Source organism: Vulpes vulpes, chromosome 8, assembly GCF_048418805.1.
Source record: "Vulpes vulpes isolate BD-2025 chromosome 8, VulVul3, whole genome shotgun sequence".
Classification (NCBI taxonomy): Eukaryota; Metazoa; Chordata; class Mammalia; order Carnivora; family Canidae; genus Vulpes; species Vulpes vulpes.
This window is the reverse complement of record NC_132787.1, coordinates 48,952,242-48,976,350: the sequence shown is the minus strand read 5'-3', so window position 1 is coordinate 48,976,350 and position 24,109 is coordinate 48,952,242. Positions and strand designations below refer to the sequence as shown.

Here is a 24,109-nt window from a genome sequence, read left to right as displayed (position 1 = left end):
TGTGTGGCAGCTTCCCGTTTTTCTCTCCAGGTCCCTGTCTTGGCCATGAGCTAAGAGTCCCATCTCTCCCAAGTTGCTGGCCAGGCTGGCCCCCAGTTTGCAAATGCAAGGTTCCTGGGCAGGCAGGGTGGAGTGTCAGAGCAAGGGATGAGGTCATGCCTGGCTCTGGGAGTTGGAGGCGGGTGAGGGGAGTGGTCTGGAGCAGGGGCTAAACTTAGAAGCCTGTGGGTGGTTTCCTTGCCACCTCCCACTGGGTTTCCTCCCTTGGACCTTGGGGGGTGGGGGAGTTCCTCTCTGGCTAGGAGGGGTATGGCCAGAGGCAGAGTGGGACAGTGCCACCCTCCCGGCTGGGGTCCATCTGGGAGCTCAGGAAGGCCACAAGGCCAGAGGGGGCCAGGCAGAGGAGACAAGGAGGCTTTTGCATAGAACAAGATTTTGTTTTCAGTTTTTCTTCCTCCCTCTTCCCCCAATTGTTAGCAGCTTGGTGTGTCATTCTCCCCAGCAGGGGGGAGGGGGTGGAATGGCTTGGGTTGTAAACTCCCTCCCCCAGCCTTCCGGTCCTTTGGAGGGGCAGTGCCGCTGGGCTTGGGTTCAGGCAGGGCTCTGGGGCAGGGGTGTGCGGGTGGTTAAGGCTTGGCTGGTGTGAGAAAGCGGTCTGCTGTGTCTTTAGAGCTCGTTCCTCCACTCGGGCTCTACTTGCAGGGACAGGCCATCTTCTTCCTCCCGCTCCTGGGGGGGGTAGTCATGACTTTGGGGCCCTAGAAAGAGAAGAGGTGAGCCTGTCTTCCATGCCTCCTCCCCTTGTGCTGTCCCCTGCTTGGCTGGCCATACCTGAGGTAGAGGGCCGGAGCTTGCTCAGACCCTGCAGGAGGTTCTGTCCTTGCTGGAGGTCCAGTTTGGCCGGGAAGGGGCAGCCGGTGTAGCCCCCGTTTTCTTTACAGAACTCCAGGAATCTGTGGGTACAGGAACATTCACACGGAGCTGTGCAGGCTGGCTGAGGAGCACATCAGATGCTGGAGGCTAGAGGCCAGGCCTTGGTCCTACTACCTTTACCTGTGCCTTTGGGCCACTTGCTTACCCTCTGTCAGGTCACTTAAAAGGGGCCTTGTGGGGACCAGGAACAGACCTGAACAGACCTGTCATTAGCTGGGCCACCAGGATGTGCCTAATAGTGTTCCATCTGCCCCAGGCTGGGAGCTGCGGCTCCTGAGAGGGGTTAGGGGCCGGGAATGCTCACACTTTCCAGTCAGGGTCGTGGCCCAGGAGGAGTGGGTTGCCCACCACGATGAGCAAGGCCTTGGCGCGGGTCACTGCCACGTTGAACCTCTGGAAGGAGGGAGGGGCAGGGTCATGGGAGGGAAGGACCTGAGGAACAAAAGTGCTCCTCAAGCCAGCCGCCAGCCGCCAGCTCTCGAACCTTGGGGTTCTTGAGGAAACCCAGGTTAAAGTCCAGGTCCAGCTGCACAAAGCTCTGACTGCTCCGCACGGTGGAGATGAGAATGACGCTGCGTTCCTGGCCTTGGAACTCTTCCACGGAGCCCACCTGCAGGGGGACACAGGGCCTGCCACCAGGAGGCTCACAGGGGAAGCAGGGAGGGGGATGAGGGAGTGGGGGAGGTGTGGGGGGGGTGTCTCTCGGAGAGAAGTCCTAGGGCACAGGGAGGGAGCAGGAAAGAGCAGGACGCTCTGGAAGCCAGACCTGATGGGTGAATCCAGGGAAATGGGTGCGGGTTGGAAAGGGTTCTAAGCTAAGAAAACATAGTGGCCAGGACTCGCTAACTCGGAGCAGTGGTTTCCAAACTTCCTGAGAGACAATCACTAAGTACTTGTTAAAGATAAACAACCCAGACCTCCTAACCAGGAGGCCTCTCAATCTTGAGGCGCTGGTTTCCAGCCCTGGCTGCGCGCTAGGTCAAGTGAGGAGCCATAAAGAAACCGCGATGCCCTGGCTCTGCCCTCAGATAGCTGTGCTAACCAGCCGGGTGGGGCTCTGGCATGGGCTGCGCTAAAAGCTTTCCAGGGGATTCTTAATCTGCCACCAGTGTTGAGAGCCACCACCTGGGAGTCCAAGAACAGACTGACTCAGAGGGTGGAAATGGGAGCGGGGACACTTATCACATGACAGGTCAGGCCAGGCAGGCTGGGAGTTTGGACTTTATCCTGAGGGCAGAGGCCTCCAACCAGCCTGGCGGGGAGAAGCCAGGATCTGGGGAGTTCTGCTTGGTCCCGACCCAGGCGCACAAGCCTGGGATCTGCTGGAATGAGGCCTGGGGAGAGCCCCCCGCTGTGGCTCAGGCAGTGAGGTGGGGTGCCTGGGGAGCTTCTTGAAGTGCGGCAGGTATGGGGCCTGAAAACAGAGAAAGCATCACCTTCAAGTCTTTGATGTCATCCAGTCCTCGAAGCTCCTTGTCAAGTTTGGTGATGCAATGACGGATTTTTTCCACCTGGAAGATGGGGACAGGTGCCTTTCTCTCATGCCATTACCCCAGTGCAAGAGGGAGCCAGGCAAGAGGCCAGTGAGCTGGGGGGCAAAGAGGGAGGGCAGCTGACCTCTGAGATCCTTTGAGATAAGGGGCCAGCAGAGGCCTGAGCTCTGGAACCTCCACTAAGGGTCTGGCTATGAAAGAGGTACCATCTGGGGCAGGCAGGGATCCAACCCTCCACAGGAACGCATGGCCTGACCTGCTTCCGATAGGGAGAGATGATGCCCACACTTCGGGGGTTCAGGCGGGCTTTGCCCTTCTTGGAGGAGGGGGCCAGGAGCAGCTTCAGGTAGGAGGTCACAGTGGCAGCCTCTTCGGGGTTGAAGAATGATGGGCTATTGCCCTCACGCTCATCCTTGCCCATGACGCCGTGAAAGATGATGGGAAAGCCCTGGATATGGTGGTCAGGGGAACCTTCAGCCAGACTGCCCATCTCCCTTCCCCTCCTACCCCCAAACTCATCCAGGGAATGTGGGATCCCAGGCCAAGGTGACTGAACCTGCGACTTCCACTCAGCTGCCTCCTGCCTTGCACCTTCTGTAGGAGTGAAGCTGGGGTGCCCCACTCAGCCTCACCTGTCGCGGCAGACCCTCCCAATGGCAGAAGCGCTCTCGGTCCACGATGTCGGCACAGGCCTGCAGCTCCCCTTCGTAATAGAGTTGGTTAGGGATATCCAGTATGGTGGGGTGGGACCTGTGAGGTAGGAGGAGGAAGATGGAGCCCCGGGGCCAGATTACTTTCGCCCCACCCTTGGTGCCCGCCCCCCCCACCGCTGCTCGAGGTGCACACACACCATCCTCCTTACTGCCCCCCTGCACAGCAGACTCACTGATCCACAGTGCGATGCTAGGCACTGGTAACTGCACAAAGCAGAACCAAATGTGGTTCCCGAGAGCATCTGGTCCACGGATTTCATGGGCCAGTCAAATGTAAAATAAACCAAGAAAGGGGGAACCTGTCCTCAGGTTTCCATTTTGCCAAGGAAGGACAGTAGAAAAACAATTATCGGGCAGCCCCGGTGGCGCAGCGGTTTGGCGCTGCCTGCAGCCTGGGGTGTGATCCTGGAGACCCCGGATCGAGTCCCACATTGGGCTCCCTGCAGGGATCCTACTTCTCCCTCTGCCTGTGTCTCTGCCTCTCTCTCTGAGTCTATGAATAAATAAATAAAATCTTAAAAAAAAAAAAAAAAACAATTACTGCCATTATTTGGTGAAATAACGTGTTCAATCTAAAGCCAAAATTCAAAACACAACAGCAAACGCCAACCGAACTCTTGGTAGTCTTTTCATCTGAGCATTTTAGGTACAGAAATTCCTTGATTAAGGCCAGTTACAGCTCTTTAATTTGAGTAACAATTAGGTGATTCAAATGAAGAAAAAACCCAGATTTTCCTGCCGCTCCTTGGACTGCCTGGAAACCAGACAATCCCCCAACACCCTTAGGGATAAGCACACTGCTCCAGAGTGAAGCCACTTGCAAGGTCAGAGCCCACAAGCAGCAGCGATGGAGTTGGAATGGAGATCACTGGCTCCGGGCATCACACGACTCTGAGCAACAGGCCTGCAGGATGGAGCGCTGGACGGGGGGCTGCACGGGGCGGGGGGCTGCACAGAGCGGGTGAAAGCACGGATGGCAGGTGCAGTGCAGGGTGGGGGTACCTGTAATTGCGTAGCAGCTTGGTTATGAACTGGGGGTTATAGCCATTGGAGCCCTTCTTGTACAGGGCATTGTAGGTCAGCAGCCGCTCCAGCAGTGAGTACCCCAGGCCATGCTTCTGGGTCAGTGGGGAGCGCAGCACGGGCCCCAGCTGCCTAGGGTCTCCTGCCAGCACCAGCTGCCCTCCTGGATTGTCTGTCTCCTTGACTTCCATCAGCCCTGAGAGGCAGGGTGCCATGGGGAGAAAGTTAATAAGCAGCGGGGCCTCCCCAACCCCATGCAGGGCGGCACGCATGCAGCCCACCCCTCACCCCTCACCTGCTATGGCCACTAGACTCTCGGGCTCCATGGAGTGGCCAGCCTCATCGATGAAGATGTGTGTGAAGTGATCGATGGGGAATTGAGCGGAGACCAATCTGGGAAGGGGCAGGTGGAGGAGGGGTCGTACTGGGGCACCCACCGACAAGCCTGAATGCCCATGAAGCTGGCCCCTCACCCCACTGCCAGGCATCATTCTTGCCCCATCTCCCCGGCCCACTACCTCCTTCCTCACACACATGGTTGACATACACACCCACCTGCTGGCCGTGATGAGGGTGGTAATTAAGACACGATATTCCTGCAGCTTCTTCTTGGCGGGAAACACATAATCCCCTTTCTTTGCATCCCAGTTACAGCAGGGCTGTGGGGTGTGAAGGGAGAGGAGGAATAAGCCAGGCCCACCCAACTTCACCTTCACTCTGGCTCGGGGTCTCCTGGACAATCTCCTTCACCCCTCTTTGCTTCCCTGGCCACAGATGGGTCCCAACCCACCCAGGGTCCCGCAGCAAGTATCAGAATCCACGTAACCTCGAGTTTCCTGGCTTCGGCATTGACCCGGAGCCTCCCAGCACCCGCCACCCCTCAGCCCTCCACATTCCTCCAGGTACCTTTATGTCTTCGGGCACCATGCGAATGTCCCTGCTAGGGGCCAGGAGGCGGTAGATGGAGCTGGGCAGGTGGACCCGGAGCCGCTGACAGAGAAGGTCAGCTCCTGAGTTGGATGGAGCGCAGGCCAAGATGTGGGCTTTGGGCAAGTGCTTTACCACCTGAGGGGTGATAAGTAGTGTGGGAAGTGGCTTCTCTGGTTCTAGAGGGAGGGGTATGGGACAGACTTGGTTGTGACCCCTGTTGCACAGGGTGGCATTTATCTCCCAGACCTGAGGGAAGCAGTGACACAAACGGCAAGTTCTGAACGTCCCTTGCCAGCCCCCTAGTCCAGGGACACACTTTCCTGCGGGAGTACTGGTGTAGTAAACACTTGGGTCTGTGATGGCCGAATGATCAGTCACTCTGAGTTGTGCACCACCCAGCCTACAAAACAATGCTCAACGGCGACCCTGGCTTCAACACCAACCCACGGGTGATCAGGGAGCTGGGGGCACCCAGAATCTGAGAACTACTTGGTCCCTGGGGCTGGGAGTGGGGTGTTGGCAAAGGCCCCAGATCTGCACTCAGGCCCTACCTGCTTAATGGCTTCCACTAGGGTGACAGTCTTGCCAGTGCCTGGAGGCCCAAAGATGATGTAGGGGGCTGGGCGGGTAGTGCCCATAACGATGTACTTCATGGCCTGCAGCTGCTCGGGGTTCGACTCCAGACTGCGGTCGTACAGCCTGGCAGAGGGGCCGTAAACATGAGGGGGCCCTGTGCACCAGAGGCCTTCCCAACTCCCATCCCCTGTGCCCCACACTCCAAGCAGCCCTAAGGCACCCCTGCCCGGTCTCACTTGAGCTTCACATCCGAGGGCAGCAGCGGGACCCCACGGGAGGCCACGGGAAAGAGCATGGGCCACAGCGGCCAGCGGCCTGTGAGCTCCAGGGCGCGGTGCTGCACGCGCAGGGGCTGGCGGTTGAAGGTGAAGTTCACCTTGAAGGTCAGCCCATCCACAAAGCGGCTCAGGAGGCTTTGGGAAAGAAGGTAGGGGAAAGAGCTCCAGTTAGGGGGCCGTGGCTCTGCATCTAACCTGATACCATTCCCACTTCTCAAGATAGCCATGCAATCCATCCAGGAGAAGCTGCTGCTTGAGGCAGCTCAGGGTCCCCCTGAAGAATGAGCTCTGTCCTGGGGTCCCACTTCTCTCTCAGGGAGAAACACATCCACTCCTTTAGCCTGAGAAATATGTGCAGACCCTTGTAGCAGCTCATGGGTCCCCCAACACCTACCTCGTGGAAAAGCTTAGCTTGACACGGTCCAATTCCACCTTGTGTACAAAGCCCTTGTAGGTGACAGGGTCCTCCTGATGTGTCTCAGAGGACAGAAGTGCGAACAGGTGGTCACCCCGTAGCACTGAGGGGCGGCTCTCGGTCACTCCGGGAACCTATGGGGTGTGGACGCAAGCAAGCTTCTATTCCAGGGATGGCTAACTGTGGGTCCCAACCCCTGGGCTCTCCAGACCTCCTCTGAGGGACAAGGACTGAGGCTGTCCTTCTACCCCAAAACCCAGGGAGCTTTGTTTCTTTCCTCTCTACCCTGCCAGGGCCAAAGTCAGGGGATGAGCAAGGAAACAAATTGGCCCAGACTGCAGAGATGCTGAGCCGGGCAGTCCTGGAAACCCTTCCTGCACACTTTCAGAACTTGAGAGCCGGCTTCCCAGCTCATCCACTGGCCCTATTGGCCAACTCAGTTCCTGTGCTGCCCTTGAAATCTTGCTCAAAATTCAGTTCCTGCGGGAATCTTTCTCTGATCACCCTGGCCCAGCCCCACTGCCACCGCCGCCCCTGTATGCAGAAATCTACACTCATGTGTTACTCTGGGCTCCAGTGCACAACACGCAACATCTGAGAGCCAGCAAAGGGCGGATGAAGTATCTAGCCCAGCTCTGTACTTTCCAGATAAGGGAACAGAGGCCCAGAGAGAGCCCTCGCCCAGTGTCAGCCCTGTCTGGACTACAAACTGGGCCTTGCCTGCCCACTGCCCTGCTCCGACACCCATTTTGGGCACAGGAACAAGTTCATCCTTACTCATATTTTGCCCTGCCATCAGGAAGAGCATTTCCCCCTCTCCATACCACATCGGGATGCCCTGACCTCCAGTGTGAGCAGCCTGGGGTTCTGGTCTACGGGGTCCCAGGTCATGGGCACTGACTCCAGGTCATAGTGCCGGATGTCATGCTCCATCTGCAGCTCCTCCAGGTGCAGCAGCAGCCGGAGCTTCACTTCGTAGCTTCTCCACTGCAGGGCTGTCTCCAGCTGGGCCCTGGCAGGGGCGGGTGGGCAGATGGGACGGGGCAGGAACAGGACTAGTCAGGCACCCCCCATGCCCAGGAGCGTCCTCCCTCCCACCCACAGCTCTGGGGCTCTGAAAGCACCAAGAGATCAGGGAAGACTAGAAGGGCAGAGAAGTGGGTAGGGGTCAGAGGCCTCAGAGCATGGAGCCCTGGCTCTCCATTCCTTCCTCCCAACGCTGCTGCCCCCACCCACTTGGACCAGACCTGGCATCTGCACTACGGGTCCTTGGGCCTGGAACATTCTCCCCCCAAGATGCCCTTGAGACTTAACATCCTCGCCTCATCCCAATGTCAGCATCTCAAAGAGGCCAACACTAACAACTGCCCTCCGCAAGACTGCATGTCCTGTCCCCTTTCGCTGGAAGCCTGGCTTTACCTCATAGTACTCAGCACGCATGAAACTGTAAGATACATGTTCCCTTCTCCCCACTGCAATGGGCAAGGCCCTCATGTGAATGATTCACCTTGAACAGTGCCTGGCATGTGATACGTGCTCAGTAGAGGAAGGAACAGAGCACAGGAGGCTGGGGGCAGAGCTATGGGGCAGTCTGAAGAGACATATAAAGCAGCGGGGGTGTGGGGGTGTGGCTCTTACTTGATCTCAGCAATCTCCTTTGGAGCAGTGAAGATACTTGTGTCCTGAAGAAGGATTGGGAGCAGCTGCCGGAGGCGAGGGGGTGGGTAGTAAGTCCCCAGCGCCATACTCAGCTCCAGGTCATAGCCCTTAGCGCTGCAAGAACAGGGAAAAGAAAAGTAACCACAAACTCAGAGATCCCTGCAGCTTTGGAGAGGCAGAGACGGCCCGTCCCCGGAAGATGCAAGAAGCCCTTCTAGAAAACTATTGCTGGAGAGGGGAGGGAGCTTTTGCCCAAGGAGGCAGAGCTTACTACCCTCACGAGGCTACTTGCCCCAAGGCTCCATTCTCCTTTTTGGAAAGCTCCATTATTGGAAATGTTCAAAAAACACACAAGCAACACACATATATGTAAATAATATGGATATAAATAATCTATGTTCCTTAGAGAAAAAAAATCAGAAAATAGATAATAAAGGAGCAAATAACACTCTCATCATCCAGGGATAACCAACACCTAAGTTTTTGGTAGGTAAACTTCTAGACTCTTCTTTGTCAGTATGTATTCCACATGTGCCGTTTTAACAAAAAGAGTGCAGCTGCGAGTTTGCTTTTTTCTAGATTAGTAATCTGTAAACCTCTAGCCATATTAGAAAGAGAGGTCTACACAAATTATAGGATTCCATTCATATGAAATGTTCAAATAGGGAAACCTATAGAGACAGAAGGCAGATGAGTGGTTGCTTAGGGCTGGGAGAATGGGGAGCAAATGTGATGATAGCTAAAGGGCATAGGTTCACTTCTTGGTGGTTTTTCTTCAAGATTTCATTATTTATTTACTCATGAGAGACACAGATAGGAGGTAGAGACAGAGGCAGAGGGAGAAGCAGGCTCCCTGCAGGGAGCCCGATGGGGACTCGATCCCAGGACCTCAGGGTCACGCCCTGAAGCTGAAGACAGATGCTCCACCCGCTGAGCCACCCAGGTGTCCCTCTGGTGAAGTGCTCTAAAATGGATTGTGATGGCAGGTGCCCTTCTCTGTGAATATACTGAGAACCTGCAGTGTATACTTTAAATGAGTGAACTGTATGGTATGTGAATTAACTCAACAGAGTTGTAAAAAGGAGAGAGTGAGGTCTACCACAGGCTGCCTGACAACCTGTCATATGATCGAAAATATTTAGCACTTTTTTCTGAGTCACCTGCAACTTCCGTCCTCACCAGAAAAGGTCTCTGAGGCCTAGGAGAGTTACAAAGGCACTTGGAAAGGGGGCCCCCACTGTTGCACTGGGCACCCCGGCCCAGACCGGGTGGGAGGGAAAGGCGTTACCGGTCAGGTCTCTCTCCTTCCTCTATCCGGCTGGTCACCACAGGGTTTCCAGTGATCCGGGTCCGCTTGAAGGGAGTCGTGGGCTTCAGCTGTGCGGCCAGGGGGCTGTGGGCCACGGCAGCCAAGAAGCGGGCGATGTAGAAAGTGCCAGCTCCTTCTGAACCCGGCTCCCCGGGGCCCAGCAGCTCCCAGAGCACCGTGGCCGGGAAGTAGCCCACGAAGCTGGTCTTGCAGTGGACGTGCAGCTCATAGCAATCGCCTGACAGAGGAGGTGGAGTGAGGGGGCGCAGGGGAGGGACCCCCAGCAGCACCTGCCCGTACGTACCCCATCCCTGAGCCAGCAACAGAGTGGCTGCAGGGGTGTGTTTCCGGAGGCCCCAACCCTTCCGGATGGGCAAGCCCGAACCCCCGGTTGTTCCTGCCCACCAAGCCCCACTCACCGGGGCCCAGGGGGCAGGGCAGCTCCTGGTCCCCATCGTAGAAGGAGAACTGGGGGGTCCGGCAGAGCGGGAAAAGATGAGTGAGGGTGACGGGCTGGGTCCCTCCATTCCGAAGCCTCAAGGTCAGCACCTCCTTGCGGTTCAAATCCAGGCGGATAAGGAGCTGCCCATCTCGGGCTTCATGGGGCCCCTGGACCTCCACGTCCACCCCATGTTTCCCGTGAAGATACTCAGCCCTAGGGAGAGTGGGAGTCGAGGCGGGGCTGGGCCGGGGAGGCTGGCACGGTGCCAGCGGAGCTCAAGGACAACCCCCCTCTCCGCTCCTCCCCCCTCCCTGAAGAACAGGGCCTTACCCCAACCTGAGGCGACCCACTCTTCCCTCCGCCACTCGGCGTCCCCCCCCACACCCACTCCCACCCACCTGTCGTAGAAGATCTTGGCCAGTAGTGACTTGCGGTGTTTGCTGACGTCTGACCCCAGCCTCACTCTCCTCTTTTCTGGGAACCACACGTTGGCCCAGCGGTCGAGTCTGAAGAACCTGACCCGAGTCTTGGTGACGTAGGCCAGATTTGCGATCTTCATTCCATACAGCATGGATGAGAAGCCAGGGGCAGGGGTCCCGAAGCTGCCAGAAGCAGAGGAGACTGGGAAGTGAGGGAAGGCAGGGCTGGCTGGGGGTGGGGGTCGGGGGGTGGGGTGGGGGCAGTGTCTAGCCCGGAGGCCGGAGAACAGGACAGGGCCCAGGGAAGGAGACCAAGGACAGGGGGCAGGGGTGGGAGGCAGGGGGGTGTCACAGGAATTGTTAACATTTTAGGGGAATTCAATAGGACTTCCTAAGACAAAATCCGATTGTTTAAAATGGCAGGTTGCAGACTGTGCATTGCTGAGGAGGAAAACACAGTACTGGGCTGGTGATTCCGAGGACTAAGGGAAGAGAGAGAAAGAAATGGAGACTTGGGGGGCGGGAGCTGTTCGGGACAGGAAAATACAAACAACCCAGAGCTAAGGCTAAGGGGAAGCCTACGGCTAAGGAGAAGCCAAAGGAGCTGATGCAGAGGGTGGATCTGGGGTCCTGCCCCACGCTGAGGAGGGAGAGGGGTCAGAGAGAGCACAGATGTCCAGGGTGTGTGGGCAGGTGGCTGATGAGACAGCGTTTCCACCCGAAGTCAAGGGTGCAGATGGGACCCAAGCAGGAAGGGAAAGGATCCTTCTCCAGAGATCAAATAGCTTGGTTTTGTGCCTAGAGAAGGTGAAGACAGGGAACACTGGTCAGAAGGACAAAAACCTTGCGGGTTAGTGCCTGGAATTGTTTAGTCAACTCAACTCTTACAGAGACCTGTCATGTGCCAGACACTGCGCTAGGGCCTGGGGGCTTCAATGAGACAAGAGATCCAGGCCCGCCTGGAGAAGCCCAGCACAGACCCAACCTGTGGGTTCCGGCAAGCCGCCAGGGGCACAGCCATGGAGGTTTCTCCAGGACTGGGTCCTGAAGAACGAAGGGGTGTCAGCCAGGCACAAGAGGGAGGGCCAAGTGGAAGCCAAGGTGGAGGGGGTGCAAAAGCAAGTGCTGGGGCTGGGGGCAGCCTGCCACCTGGCTCCCAGCTGGGCTACCTCAGACGACTTTCCTCAAGAGCATCACTTTCCTCCCACACAGAACAGGGATGATGCCAAGGTACCGTGCAGGGTTGTTATGAGGCCTACCTGAGGGCCGGGCACCGCGGTATCCATCTGCCCAGTGCCTGGCACACAGATCTCTGTAAGGTATGCTAGGATTAGTAATCACACACAGTCTGCTTGCACTATGGTGAGAAGTGCAGGAGGGCGTGGTGGGAGGCAGCAGAGGCGGGCAGGGAGCAGGTCTTGGAGTTCGGCATGCCGGGCCACGGAGCCTACACTTGACCGTGAAGGCCAGCGACTCCCCTCCGTTCCTGGCAACTGGGAGCCAGAGGACATCCCCACATGTGACACAGTCGGGGTCTGGCCAGCTGACCACCCTCCCTCAGTGCGTGACAGGGAATGAAAGGAAATCCTAGTTCCGGAGAACCACGGTAACTATGAAGGCTAGAGTAGCTCGGTCACTCACTGGCATATTACCAAAATCATTTACGGTGCAGACAATTCCCTGGTGCCCCCTGCCTGTCGCTCTGCCCCTCTGCCTTCTCACCCCAAGCAAATGTTCGGAAAACTTTGAATCAGCTGTTTTGTTTTAAGAAGACAATAAATCTTTTGAAAGCATGGTAAGAAATGAGCAGTAAATGTCACCTACTATTATTAGTATTCTTATTAGTAGTAATAGTAGTACTAACAGTAGCAGTGGTAGTAGGAGTAGTAACAACTTACTTTCAGCCCACGGCAGAGGCAGAGGCTACACTGGTTACAGAACCCCCTCGGTTGGTGGGTTTTAAGCAGGGGAGTGGCAAGATCATATTTGCATTTCAGATCACTCTGGCATCAGGATTGGAGGATGGATTTGCTGGCGGCAAGACTGTAGGCAGGGACACCAGTTAGCAAAGGGCCATTGCAACAGTCCAATTAAAAGATGACAAGGGCCTGAACAGGGTGGTGGTGAGGACAAAAGAGGGGGCCAGATCTGATAATATTTAGAGTGTAAAATTAGCAGAACCTGGTGACTGACAGGAAGGGGAAGAGGGAGGAGTCTGGGACAGTACTCAGATCAATGGCTTGGCTTCAGGGGTCACTCCTGAGATAGGAGGTAAGGACAGGAGAAGGACAAGGAGGAGGACGTGGAGGAGGTGGGAGGGCTGACTAGGACATTTGGACTTGCAATGTTCAGTTGGAGGTTCCTGTGTGTGGTCCAGTGGCAGCCTGTTCCATGAGTCAGAAACTGAGAACTCAGGCCAAAGCCAAGCCGAGTCTAGCCTAACACTCAGGAGTCCTCAGGTTGTAGTTATAACCATGGAAGTGTTCAGGATTTCCCCAGGGAGTGTGAGCAGCATGAGAAGAGTGGAGACACAGACAATCCGAGGAGGAGGGGAAAAGAGAGGGAAGCCCTGGGGGAGGGAGGGGAATCAGCAGGCAGTCTCAGCAGCAGGTATCAGGTTCAGATGCTGCTGAGGTCACAAAGGGCTGAAAATCAGGAGTCACTGTCATTTACCAGGGCCCCTTGCTTAAGTTCCACAGATCGAGCACAGCCTCAAATACCAGCAGAAGACAGGCTCCATGGGCATCTTCGATAACCTGAGCCCCGTCAGGCACCCGGAGAGTCCCATTTCTGAGCCATCAGTGGAAGAAGGACTCACATTCCTCCTAATTCCACTTAAGAAAACAACAGCGCAGGTGCCTTGAGATCTGGCCAGCTCTCAGCTTAGTGCTGGGGAGCAAACAGGGCTCTCAACAAAGCTGAGAGTGAATGCCTTGTCTCAAGAGGGGCTCAAGGGGGGCACCTGCTTGCTACTCATCTCCAGACGGCGCTGGCGGGGAAGAGAGCCCCAGGGCGGCCAGATCTTCTGGCTTTTAAGAGAAGCCCAAATCGGGCGTCTGGGTCGCTCAGTTGGTTACACAATCGACTCTCAGTTTCAGCTCAGGTCTTCATCTCCTGCTCTAGAGACAGAGCCTCATTAAGTTAGTCAGGCTCTCGGCAGTGCCACTCCTCTGCTTCCCCTCTGCACTCCCGCTCCCCATTTGTGTACTCTCTCTCTCTCTCAAATAAACGAATCTTTAAAGAGAGAGATAGAGAGAGAGAGAAGCCCAAATAATAATTTGAATGTGAAATCTCCTATTTTTGGAAACTTCCACATGGGCACAGAGGCAGGAAGGACCTCAACTTTGCAAATTTTGCAACCTTTACCTTGGATACTACGATCTAAGTATTTCTCAAATTATTCCCCATGCCTGTTACCACTACCCCAAAATTTTCTAACCCTGGTCTAAAGCAACAGCCATCACACACACAAAAAATCTTTTTTCATCAGAAACCTAGTACATACTTGTGGGAAAAGGTCCCAATTCTTGTATTCTACATCTAGTCACCCAGATTTCTAGAAAAAAAAATGATGAACACATCCAGATGACCAGATGAAAAGATGTTCCTAAGGCAGAGAAATGCAAATTACAGTCAGAATGAGACACCACTTTACTTCCATTAGGCTGACAAAAGGAGGAAATAGAGCATGTATTACTCTTAGGCATATGTGTGGAAGCGGGCTCTCATACATGGCTGGTAGGAAAGTGAAGTATGATAAGCTTTCCGCAAATAATCTGGCAATGTCTCCTAACATGTCAAGTATAGGTATCCTTTAACTCCGGCATCGCAAGCCTGGAAAGGTTTCCCACAGAAAGAAAAGTGCCTGTGCATGAGGATCTGATGGGATCTGATCATATTTACGATGTAAAATTAATATAATTAGCGTAAAGTAATGTAAAATTAATGTAAGTAAAGTGAGCATGCACACTACAGACTTAGTCACAGCAGCCGAGAACTGGAAACAAAAAATGTCCATCAACAGGGAGACAACTGAATAAATTGCCAATGCCCATAACATGGAATACTAGGTAGCGATGAAAAAGAACACATCTCACCCACCCAGATGGCTAAAATCTAAAAGGCTGACAACACCAAATGTTGACAAGGACACAGACACACCGGAACACTCGTGAATGGTCAGTCAGAGTACACTCTGGTACAATCACTTTGGAAAAAGTTGCTGTTTCATATAAAACTAAGCATATGTGGCAATGTTCTGATTTTTAATCAGGAAGAATGTTATATGTACAATAAAAATTCATTAGAAAACACAACTATAACACCTAGTATGGACCTAGCACTGGTATTTATTCAATACTTGCTGGGAGAATGAGAGAGAATTTATCAAATAATTTCAGACTATTCTTTTAAAAATAATACAGATGACAGTGCAAAATGAACCACCGGGTGGCACAAAGCACTGCTGTGTGTGCAGTGGTTGGGATGTTACCTGTCAGGTTATACATATAGCGTCCAAACTTGGATGTTTATATAATATCACATACCATTATAAATATAATAAATATGTGATCCATATAATCCTTTACATATTTTGTCCAAACTTAGACACAGATATAACAATACATATACATACACATATAATAAATAAACATATAAACAAATATAATATATATAAAGGAAGGTAGGTGGTGGAAAGGAAGTAAAATCCTTGAAGACTGGGGCACCTGGGTGGCTCAGTGTTGAGCATCTGCCTTGGGCTCAGGTCATGATCCCAGGGTCCTGGGATTGAGTCCTAATTCACGTTCCCCAAAGGGAGCCTGCTTCTCCCTCTATCTCTGTGTCTCTCGTGAATAAATAAATAAAATCTTAAAACAAACAAAAAAACAAACATGAAGACCAAGACCCAGTCACATTACTTTTAGACAACTACGTACATTTTGAATTATTAGTTATAAGCAAAAATAATAAAATTATGGCTGATTTAAGTGAAAAGACCTATTTATCAGCAAGTTGCTGGGAAGTTGAGAAATGGGCTCAGGAAACCGGCAGGAACTAGGCAAAGCTCAGACAGCCTCACCCTAGATAAGGTCACAACGAGTGGACTTGGCTGCCAATCACCAAAAAAGAGGTTAAGCAATTTGCTTAAAATTTTAAAATAAGAATAAACACCTATCTACCCTGTGATGCAGCCATCCTCCTCCCAGGCGTATCCCTTGATGAAACATACAAGACTCTTCACAGCAATTTTATTCAAAATAGTCCAGAACCGAGAACAACGTCCATGAACACAGGATAAAAGGCACTGTGATTTGTATCTGGGTGAAGTACAGTACCCAGTGATAAAAAGAAGCTGCAGAGACACACAACATGGATGAATTTCAAAAACGTTATGGGGGGGAGGGTGCCAAGCTGGCTCAGCTGACAGAGCATGCAACTCTTACCTTGGGGTCCAGTTTGCACCCCACGTTTGGGGTAGAGTTTACTTAAAACAAACAAAACGTTATGCTGAGCTAAAGATGGCTGAGCTCAGGCTCCAGAGCAAGCCCATGTCCAGGCTCCACGCTCAGTCGGGAGTCTGGGGGCGGGGGGACTCTATCTCTCTCTGCTCCTCCCCGCCCCACGCTCTCTCTAAAATAAATAAAATATTTAAAAGAGCAAAACAAAAAAACCCCCGAGTGCATATCCCGATTCTATTTTTTTTTAAAGATTTTATTTATTTATTCATGAGAGAGAGAGAGAGAGAGAGAGACAGGCAGAGGGAGAAACAGGCTCCATGCAGGGAGTCTGACGTGGGGACTCCGTCCTGGGTCTCTAGGATCATGACCTGGGCTGAAGGCAGCACTAAACCGTTGGGCCACCCGGGCTGCCCCCCCACCCCATTCTATTAAATGAAGTTCCAGATAAGCGCAATCTCGAAAAAAAAAACAAAAAACAGAGCAGTGGTTTTCTCTGGGCGGGTATGGGTGAGGACCAACCAGGAAAGGTGAGGGAACTTTCGGAGATGATGTCATCTTCTAGATGTTGATAGGGAAGACACACAATGTGTGGATTTGTTAAAACTCATAGAACGGGGAGGTGCAAGGGTGGGTTGGTTGGTTAAGCTTCTGCCTTTGGGGCTCAGGTCATGACCCCGGAGTCCTAGGGAATCAAGCCTTGCATACATCTCCCTGCTCAGCAGGGGAGTCTGCTTCCCCCTATGCCCCTCCCCTGCTCTTTCTCTTTCTCAAATAAATAAATAAAATCTTAAAAAAAACCTCCATAGAATGGTCAAAATGTGTCCAATTCATGGTTTATACGTTTCATTTAAAATTTGAACTCCTATAGTTAATAACAATCATACTGAATTGTTTGGGGTGAGGTGCACTGAAGTCTGCATCTGGGCCCCTGGGTGGCTCAGCGGTTGAGCATCTGCCTTTGGCTCAGGTCGAGATCCCGGGGTCCTGGGATCGAGTCCCAAGTCCCACATCAGGCTCCCCGCAGGAAGCCTGCTTCTCCTTCTGCCTTTATTTCTGCTTCTCATGAATAAACAAATAAAATCTTAAAAAAAGAAAAAGAAATGCACTGAAAACACGAAGATGGATCAGTGGGCAGGTGTGTAAAAACACTAAGAAATCTAGGTGAGGGTATATGGGTGGTGTTCGCTGTACAATTATTTCAACCTTTCTTTGTATTTGAAGTTTTTCATAATAAAATGTTGGCAGGGGGAATCCGAAATGTATTTGAGGTCTACACCAGATGATCAGGAATGATTTCTGTAATGTGTCATTGAGTAAGAAAAGCAGGATGTGGGAAATGCATACAGCCTGATCCTTTTTATTTTTATTTATTTATTTATTTATTTATTTATTTATTTATTTATTTATTTTAAAGACTTTATGCATGAGAGACTTTATGCAGAGAGAGAGAGGCAGAGACATAGGCAGAGGGAGAGCAGGCTCCCTGTGGGGAGCCCAACGCAGGACTCGATCCCAGGACCCTAGGATCAGGCCCTGAGCCAAAGGCAGAAGCTCAACTGCTGAGCCACCCAGGCATCCCCAGCCTGATCCTTTTTAAATAAAACAACCCAAAGAACACCCTAGTTGACAGTAGGAGTTTCCTGAGCGTGGGGCAGACAGTGGAAATGGAGGGGGGATACTGCTATGGGGAGGGACCCACAATAAACAAGGATATATATATATATTATAATGATCCCAGGGGGCCAAACTGACAGAGGTGTGATGACAGTATGGGTACGTAAAGAGATACATGAAGGGGTGGACATCCAAAGGATCAAAAAACTTTTAAACAACACAAACATCTAACACAGAACATTAGGGGCCCTCACTCCCAACTGTCAGCTTAACTGTTCAGGGTATATTTTTCTATAAAGATTTCTTTCTGGGATCCCTGGGTGGCGCAGCGGTTTGGCGCCTGCCTTTGGCCCAGGGCGCGATCCTGGAGACCCGGGATCGAATCCCACGTCGGGCTCCCAGTGCATGGAGCCTGATTCTCCCTCTGCCTGTGTCTCTGCCTCTCTCTCTCTCTGTGTGACTATCATAAAAAAAAAAAAAAAAAAAAACTTTCTTTCTTTCTTTCTTTCTCTCTCTCTCTCTCTCTTTCTTTTTTTTTTTTTTTTAAAGTAGGCTCCACACCCAACATGGGGCTTGAACTCACAACCCTGAGATCAAGACCTGAGATCAAGAGTCGAACACTCCACCAACTGAGCCGCCCAGGTGCTGCACACACTCTCATGTTGTCAGGCTTCTTTCACTACCATGGGCATCCTTCCAGACATTGTACCAGGCCACTCCACTCTTTGGATGGCCACAAAGGACAGCGTGGTATGAACGTACGTGGTGTGTTAGCTGTTTGTCCAGTGATAGACAGTCAGGCACCTACAACTGCTGGCTATTTCAAATGTTATAATAAATAACCATCCATGCACACAGACGCCTGTACTAGCAGGAGACTTATGGGACAAATGCCTTCAAGGAGAACTTTTGGGTCACACAGAATGACTCTTTACAACTTTGGGAAGTTCTGCCGAATTGTGCTCTAAACAGGTTGTATGAACTTAACATTATTACTGACAAGAATTTGAGAATACCCTTTTCCTAGACCCTAACCTCAGAAATCTTCAATCTTTTCAATTTTTTGACAATCTGCCAAACTAGAAAATGGTTATCTTTTTTTTTCTTCAGAAAATGGTATCTTGCTTAAACCTTCATTTCGCTGGTTAACTGACATAGTCGAAGATCTTTCCTTCTGTTTATTAGTCTTTTGTGTTTCTTCCCCTAAACTAGCAGGAATTACCCCCGGAATATGGGATCATGGCCCCCATTCATGACTCCATGGCCTAAAAGACGGAGTCTCACCTTTTAACACGACATCTGGGATCCTCTGCATAACAACGTTCATGCAAACACAGCAACACCATCAACAACAGGAAACATTTATTGAACACTCCCTGTTTGCCCCTACAAGTACCCGATGTATTATCTCACTTAATCATCACAATCAGATAGCAGCTATTATCGTCCCATTTTAGAGAAGAAGAAACTGAGGCTCAGGTCCTCACATGGATCCTTCAACTGGTACCTGGGCCATTCTCACCCACTCGTATCCCTCTGCAGACCTCCCTGTGCCTGTGGGCCTCCTCAGTCTTTGATGGCCTGCCCTGGGTCCCTGTCATGTGTTTGGTGAACAACAACAAATCTTTTTAAGATGCAGTGCTGGAGGATCTCAGGACTAGAGGAATGGCATTTCAGAACCAAACATCAAGTTTGGCAGCGATCTTGAAGGGACATCTAGTTCTGTGTTTTTACAAACTGAGTCGCAACTCTCATTAGTGGGTCAAGACCAGGATTTTCATAACACTGAAGTAGAATACAATAAAAAATAACAGAGGGCAGGGAGTGAGGCTCTGTCCCGTTTCAAGGACACACACTGTTCTCTGAAAGCAGCGTATCACCAGGCTCCGGAGTGAAATGTATTCTTCACTGTGATAGCGGTCTCCCTGAGCCGGCCGTCCTCCAGGCCAGAAGGCAGAAAATCTCTCTAAAACCCTGAATCCATCAGCTCCTAGTCTGAAACTTTCCGGGCTTTCTTATTCCTGTTAAGACTAAAAGTAAGCAAACACACCAGGCCTCTGGGCAGCTGGCAGGGTCCTGCCCCATCTAGCCCCACCTCCCTCAGGCCTCAGTAAGCATCATGGACTTCACTCCTGGCTCGCAGGGGTGCTACTCCCTCTGGGCCTGGAATGCTGTCCCCTTGCCCCTCCATCTGTGCACTCCCATTTCTCATTCAGGATTTGGTTCCAACATCACTCTGGCGGAGAAACCTCTGACTCCTCTATAGGGTCGGGTCTCTGAGTTACACTCGCCCACCGCGTCCGGGACAGAAGGGACCTTCTGTCCGAGGACTAATCGAGACGGTAATGAAATAGTTGTTCCACTGCCGCCTCTTCCTTAGGCTCCTTCTGGGCATCTACAGCAACTCGCAGTTTTGCTTTGCTCACAAGCAGTTGGCCGCAGCTGGTTGAAGGAGTCTCCTGCCCAAGGCAAGAGCAGTCCTATCTGGAAACTTCTCCTGACCCCGGCCACTCCTCCAGACAACCAACAGCCTCCCAGCCACCACTGTACTAACGCCAACTACCCCATACAGAGCCCACGCCGCTGCGTGGTAAAGAGGTTAACTGGGGTAGCGGCTTTTGGCCTCACACCACCTTGAGAGGAGGGCATTATTCTATACACATAACAGGAAAATTTAGATAGTTGTTCAAAATCCAATGCAACTCATTTAAGTGGCTGAGCCAGGATTTGAACCCCGGCTATCCAGACACTATCCCAGCCCCAGCAGCACTCTATTATGTGTTTGTCTACACATCTGCCACTGCCACTGCCACTGCTACCGCCCCAGACTACGGAGGCAGGAACCAAGGCCTGGAGCAGAGCCTCATTAAATATGTTTGTTAAATAATGAACGATGGGAAAAGGCAAAAAGTTGGCAGCAGAACACCACAACATCCTGAAAGAACCTAGCTAGAAGGCATGCACCCTCCCCAGTGTAGGGAAATCTCCCTAGAATTCCTGCGGGGGGGGGGGGGTGACCTGCTATCGCCCTCCCGCAGCAGCTGTCTCTCTTGTAGATCAACTTGACTTAATTCAATTACATCCTGCCAGCAATTACAGAGCGAGCATCAACTACCTGCCAGGCTCTGGGCTGGGGACGGAGGGAGGGTGCCAATATTGGCAAAAAGCCTGTCCCCACCTCCTGAGGATCCAACAGTCCGGTCGGGAACAACGCAGTACCATTGAGCTACAGCCTGGGTGTGAAGAATGAGCTCTGAGAGCCCAGAGGAAGGAGCAGTGAATTCTCACCGGGAGGATGAGGGTTGATGTCACAGCATTGCAGCCTGGGTTTAAAGGATGCGTTAATAAAGTTCTCTGTAGGGATCCCTGGGTGGCGCAGCGGTTTGGCGCCTGCCTTTGGCCCAGGGCGCGATCCTGGAGACCCGGGATCGAATCCCACATCGGGCTCCCGGTGCATGGAGCCTGCTTCTCCCTCCGCCTGTGTCTCTGCCTCTCTCTCTCTCTCTCTCTGTGACTATCATAAATTAAAAAAATAAAATAAAAATAAAGTTCTCTGTAATCACAAAAGAAAGCTCCATTTGCCTGGCGTGGGGGCATGGACAGTGTGAGGGGGGCATATTGAATGAAACTAGCTCTGCCTTCTGGAGTGACAGGGAAGTATAATCCGCTCCACTGTGAGTCTTCAAGATATACAAGGATTATGATCTTGTTTCTCTCCAATTTCCCTCTTTTTCAAGGCAAAAATTTCTCAGGTTTTTTGTTTTTTTTTTAAAGAATCTCTACACTCGGGACACTTGGGTGGCTCAGTGGTTTAGCGCCTGCCTTCTGCCCAGGGCATGATCCTGGAGTCCCGGGATTGAGTCCTGCCTGCATCGGGCTCCCTGCATGGAGCCTGCTTCTCCCTCTGCCTATGTCTCTGCCTCTCTGTGTGTGTGTGTGTGTCTCTCATGAATAAATAAATAAAATCTTAAAAAAAAAAAGAGAGAGAGAATCTCTACACTCAACACGGGGCTTGTATTCACGACCCTGAAAATCAAGAGCGGCACGCTCTACCGACTGAACCAGCCAGGTGCCCCTCTAAGGTTTTTTTTTGACTGGGTCTCATGACAGACTATGAATCAACAAGTAAGCTTTTTCTCCTCCTTCTCCTCTGAGGGCTGAAACTACCTTAAGTCTTCAAATCCAAAGCCCGGGTCAGTGCCACCTTCTTCATGAATTCCCTAATTACAGAGGGGTGGTACAGTATTAGCATAAGAAAACATAAAATTCTCTAATAATCAAGAGGGGAAGTGGTATCTTGTTTGCATAAAAAACAACCGCATACAGTAAAAATAACTTTTGAGACTCCTTGAATTCAGCCATAATGTAGATTTTATCTCGTTTTGGGTATGCAGTGACCATATAGCCTGTTCTTCCCCAGGGCTGGATAGTACGTATTGTGTAGCTTTAGTTTAGTTTAGAGATGATAAGACTCTCTCCTTGGCCAAACTCTAGTCAGGCTCCTCTGAACCCCTGTCTCCATTAGGCCTCAACCTTGCCCCCAACCCCTTCACGTGTCCTCTTGGGAACTTCCCATCCACTGACCCCTCACTCTGCTGTTGGCTATCAATTCTCAGCAGTGTTGCTGTGTTGGGAGTAGAGCTCTCCCCTCTACTACAGTAACCCTACAGCGAGAGTCTTAAATCAAGTCTTCTGCACAGGTCTAACAAGCATCCAAACAACACATTGTCTCAGAGTCAGAAGTAGTAGCTGACTTGCGTTCAGAGGCCCGCGGGACTTACATCCTGTGGACAGAAGTGAATTCAAGGATGTGTAGAGCTGATAACGTGTCTCAACAGTAATTGCTCTTTCCTTACTCTTCTCCAGCAGGTTTCTTACCTCTATCATATTCCTGTTATTTTACCATTTATGATAGTATATGGTCTGCAGCAGACCCCATGCTCCTGGAGCCGCTTGCTCCCCCCCGGCCCGGTGGTGTTCTTCGTATTCCCCACGGTGCCCAGCCCAGGGTGAGGGCACCAACAGGTTATAATCGTTGCCTCTTCCTCCAATGTTGCTCCAGCCGCTAACGCCCCTCTTAAAATGTGACACGCATTACCAAAAAAAAAAAAAAATGCCAGATATGCTCGGATCACTGTGGAGTCACTCCGTCCTCCCCCAGCCCCCTAAGCCACTTCCATTAACCCAGTCTAACACTTCTCTGACTCTTTAGCAGCCAGACCGTCCCTTGGGTCTGCTTAGACCCGGAGCCTTTCCCAGGGGGTCTGGTACGAGGCCCAAATCCCCGCCGCCCCGCGTTTATTCTGCGTGAGTCCTCACACCGATCCCTGCTAAATTGTGTCGTGGTTTTCGGCCCACAGCCGCAGCCTGTTGATAGGTGATTCCCGAACCACTCTTCTGTGGCTCGCCAGAGAGAAGTGTCTGATTTTCACTTGGATGCTGGCAGGGAAGGGGGACCCGACAGCCTGCAGCCGCCGGCGAGAAGGGCCTCCGGGGGCTGGCCCGGGTCTCCATGGAGAAGCCACAGGTGCTAATGGAGGTCTGGCGCGCACGTAGCTGACGCCCCGCTCCTCTTCGCCGAGCGGCCCGACGTCTCCCGGGCCCCGCGGCCCTCGGCTCCGCGGGGGAGCGGCCCCCCGGCCGCAGCGCCGCGCCGGCGGGGCGGGGGCGGGAGCGGGGGCGGGGCGGGGGTCCCCGCGGAGCCCGCGCGCCGGGCCGGCCGCCAGCTCGCCCCGCGGCCCCGCGATGCCCGGGCCCCCTCCCCCCACCGCGAGCGGCGCGGGAGCGCGGGGTCCCGCTGTCCCCGCCCGGGCCCGGGGCCGCCGGGGGGCGCGGGCGGCTGTGCACGGGGAGACGGCGCAGGGGCCCGGCCGGGCGGCGCGGGCGGGGCGTGGGCACAGCGCGGGAGGGAGGTCTGCGCCGCCCCCGGGCCGGCTCGCGCCGCGGGGGAGCTGCGTCCGTCCGCGCCCCGGGGCCGGGGCGGGAAGGGTGGCCCCGCGGAGGGGGTGGTGACGGCGAGCTGGGCCCGCGCCTCTGGGCCGGGGGCTGGGCTGGCCCGTACCTGATCTTGAAATCCCAGTTATAAACGGTCCGCAGCCGCTCGCGATCTGTCTCCATGTCCAGTCCCCGGTCGACCAGGAAACTCTCGAAGCACTGGCCCGTCTCCCGGAGCTGCCGGCAGCTGAACTTACTGGGCATCGCGGCGGCGGCTGCGGCCCAGGCAGGAGGGTCCGCGGAAATGAAACTGAAAGTCGCCGCCGCGGATGTAAGTTGGGGCCCTGGGACGAGGGTGCAGCAGGGGGAAGCCCCCTAACTGACCCCCGGTCCCGCAGGCTCCCCTCTCCCCAGCGGGCTCCCCTCCCCCCGTCCTCCTCCTACCTGAGCCTTCCCTCCGGTCTCTCCGTCCTATCCCCTCCCCCTCCCCGTATTAACTCTTTCCTAAGGAGTCTGACCCCTCCCTCAGGGCCCTCCCCTTACCCCAAGCTCCCTCCCCTGGCTTCTGGCCAGAATCCGAACGTGGCCACCGCCTGGGGCCCCCCGAGCCGCCCGGGAGGACTTCGGAGCCTCCGCCGGGGCTGCTTCCACGCCTACCCCCCAGGGCCTCGGTACTTCTGCAAAAGCGGGAGAGCAAAGGGCAGGGGCCGGGACCCAGGGTGGCCGCGGCCCGGCCGGGGCAGGTCCTGCAGCACCTCCCCCAGACAGCCGGGGACGGGAAGCAGCGCGGAAGCGAGCGGCACGCCCCCTCCCCCCTCCTCGGGCTTTCAGACGCGGGGAGGAAGGCTTGAGAGCCGGATAACTTGGGGGGGGCGGGGGGAGAATCCAGTGTCTCTGAGATAAAGGTGTGTA

The 24,109-nt window shown here is 53.3% G+C and overlaps 1 protein-coding gene across 10 annotated transcripts; it reads right to left on the bottom strand.

The window, feature by feature from the left end:
• Nucleotides 1-283: 283 nt before the first annotated feature.
• On the bottom strand, nt 284-23,995 carry MOV10 (Mov10 RNA helicase). Of its 10 annotated transcripts, XM_072766487.1 has the most exons (23): nt 23,325-23,507; nt 12,089-12,233; nt 11,450-11,502; nt 10,773-10,988; nt 10,170-10,373; nt 9,749-9,984; nt 9,309-9,567; nt 8,000-8,134; nt 7,205-7,373; nt 6,341-6,495; nt 5,905-6,081; nt 5,644-5,791; nt 5,069-5,227; nt 4,718-4,821; nt 4,458-4,555; nt 4,142-4,358; nt 3,059-3,176; nt 2,683-2,874; nt 2,370-2,444; nt 1,418-1,543; nt 1,238-1,326; nt 832-953; nt 417-758 (listed from the first exon to the last, which is right to left on the bottom strand). In XM_072766487.1, the coding sequence occupies exons 5-23, from the start codon at nt 10,340-10,342 to the stop codon at nt 667-669; spliced, it is 2,844 nt and encodes a 947-aa protein (XP_072622588.1). In that variant the 5' UTR covers nt 10,343-10,373; nt 10,773-10,988; nt 11,450-11,502; nt 12,089-12,233; nt 23,325-23,507; the 3' UTR covers nt 417-666. The 10 variants fall into 10 exon arrangements, with proteins under 10 accessions (XP_072622583.1, XP_072622582.1, XP_072622590.1 ...); XM_072766482.1 differs by lacking the exons at nt 10,773-10,988; nt 11,450-11,502 and adding an exon at nt 23,741-23,867 and having other exon boundaries at nt 284-729; XM_072766481.1 differs by lacking the exon at nt 11,450-11,502 and having other exon boundaries at nt 284-729.
• Between the last annotated feature and the right edge of the window lie 114 nt (nt 23,996-24,109).

Coding starts and splice junctions, on each gene's coding strand:
- MOV10 (XM_072766480.1), bottom strand. CDS start 23,461: ATGCCCAGTAAGTTCAGCTGCCGGCAGCTCCGGGAGACGGGCCAGTGC. Junction 9,985..10,169: donor GCCAAGATCTTCTACGACAG/GTGGGTGGGAGT, acceptor CACTCTCCCTAG/GGCTGAGTATCTTCACGGGA. Junction 730..831: donor GCTCCGGCCCTCTACCTCAG/GTATGGCCAGCC, acceptor TACCCCCCCCAG/GAGCGGGAGGAAGAAGATGG.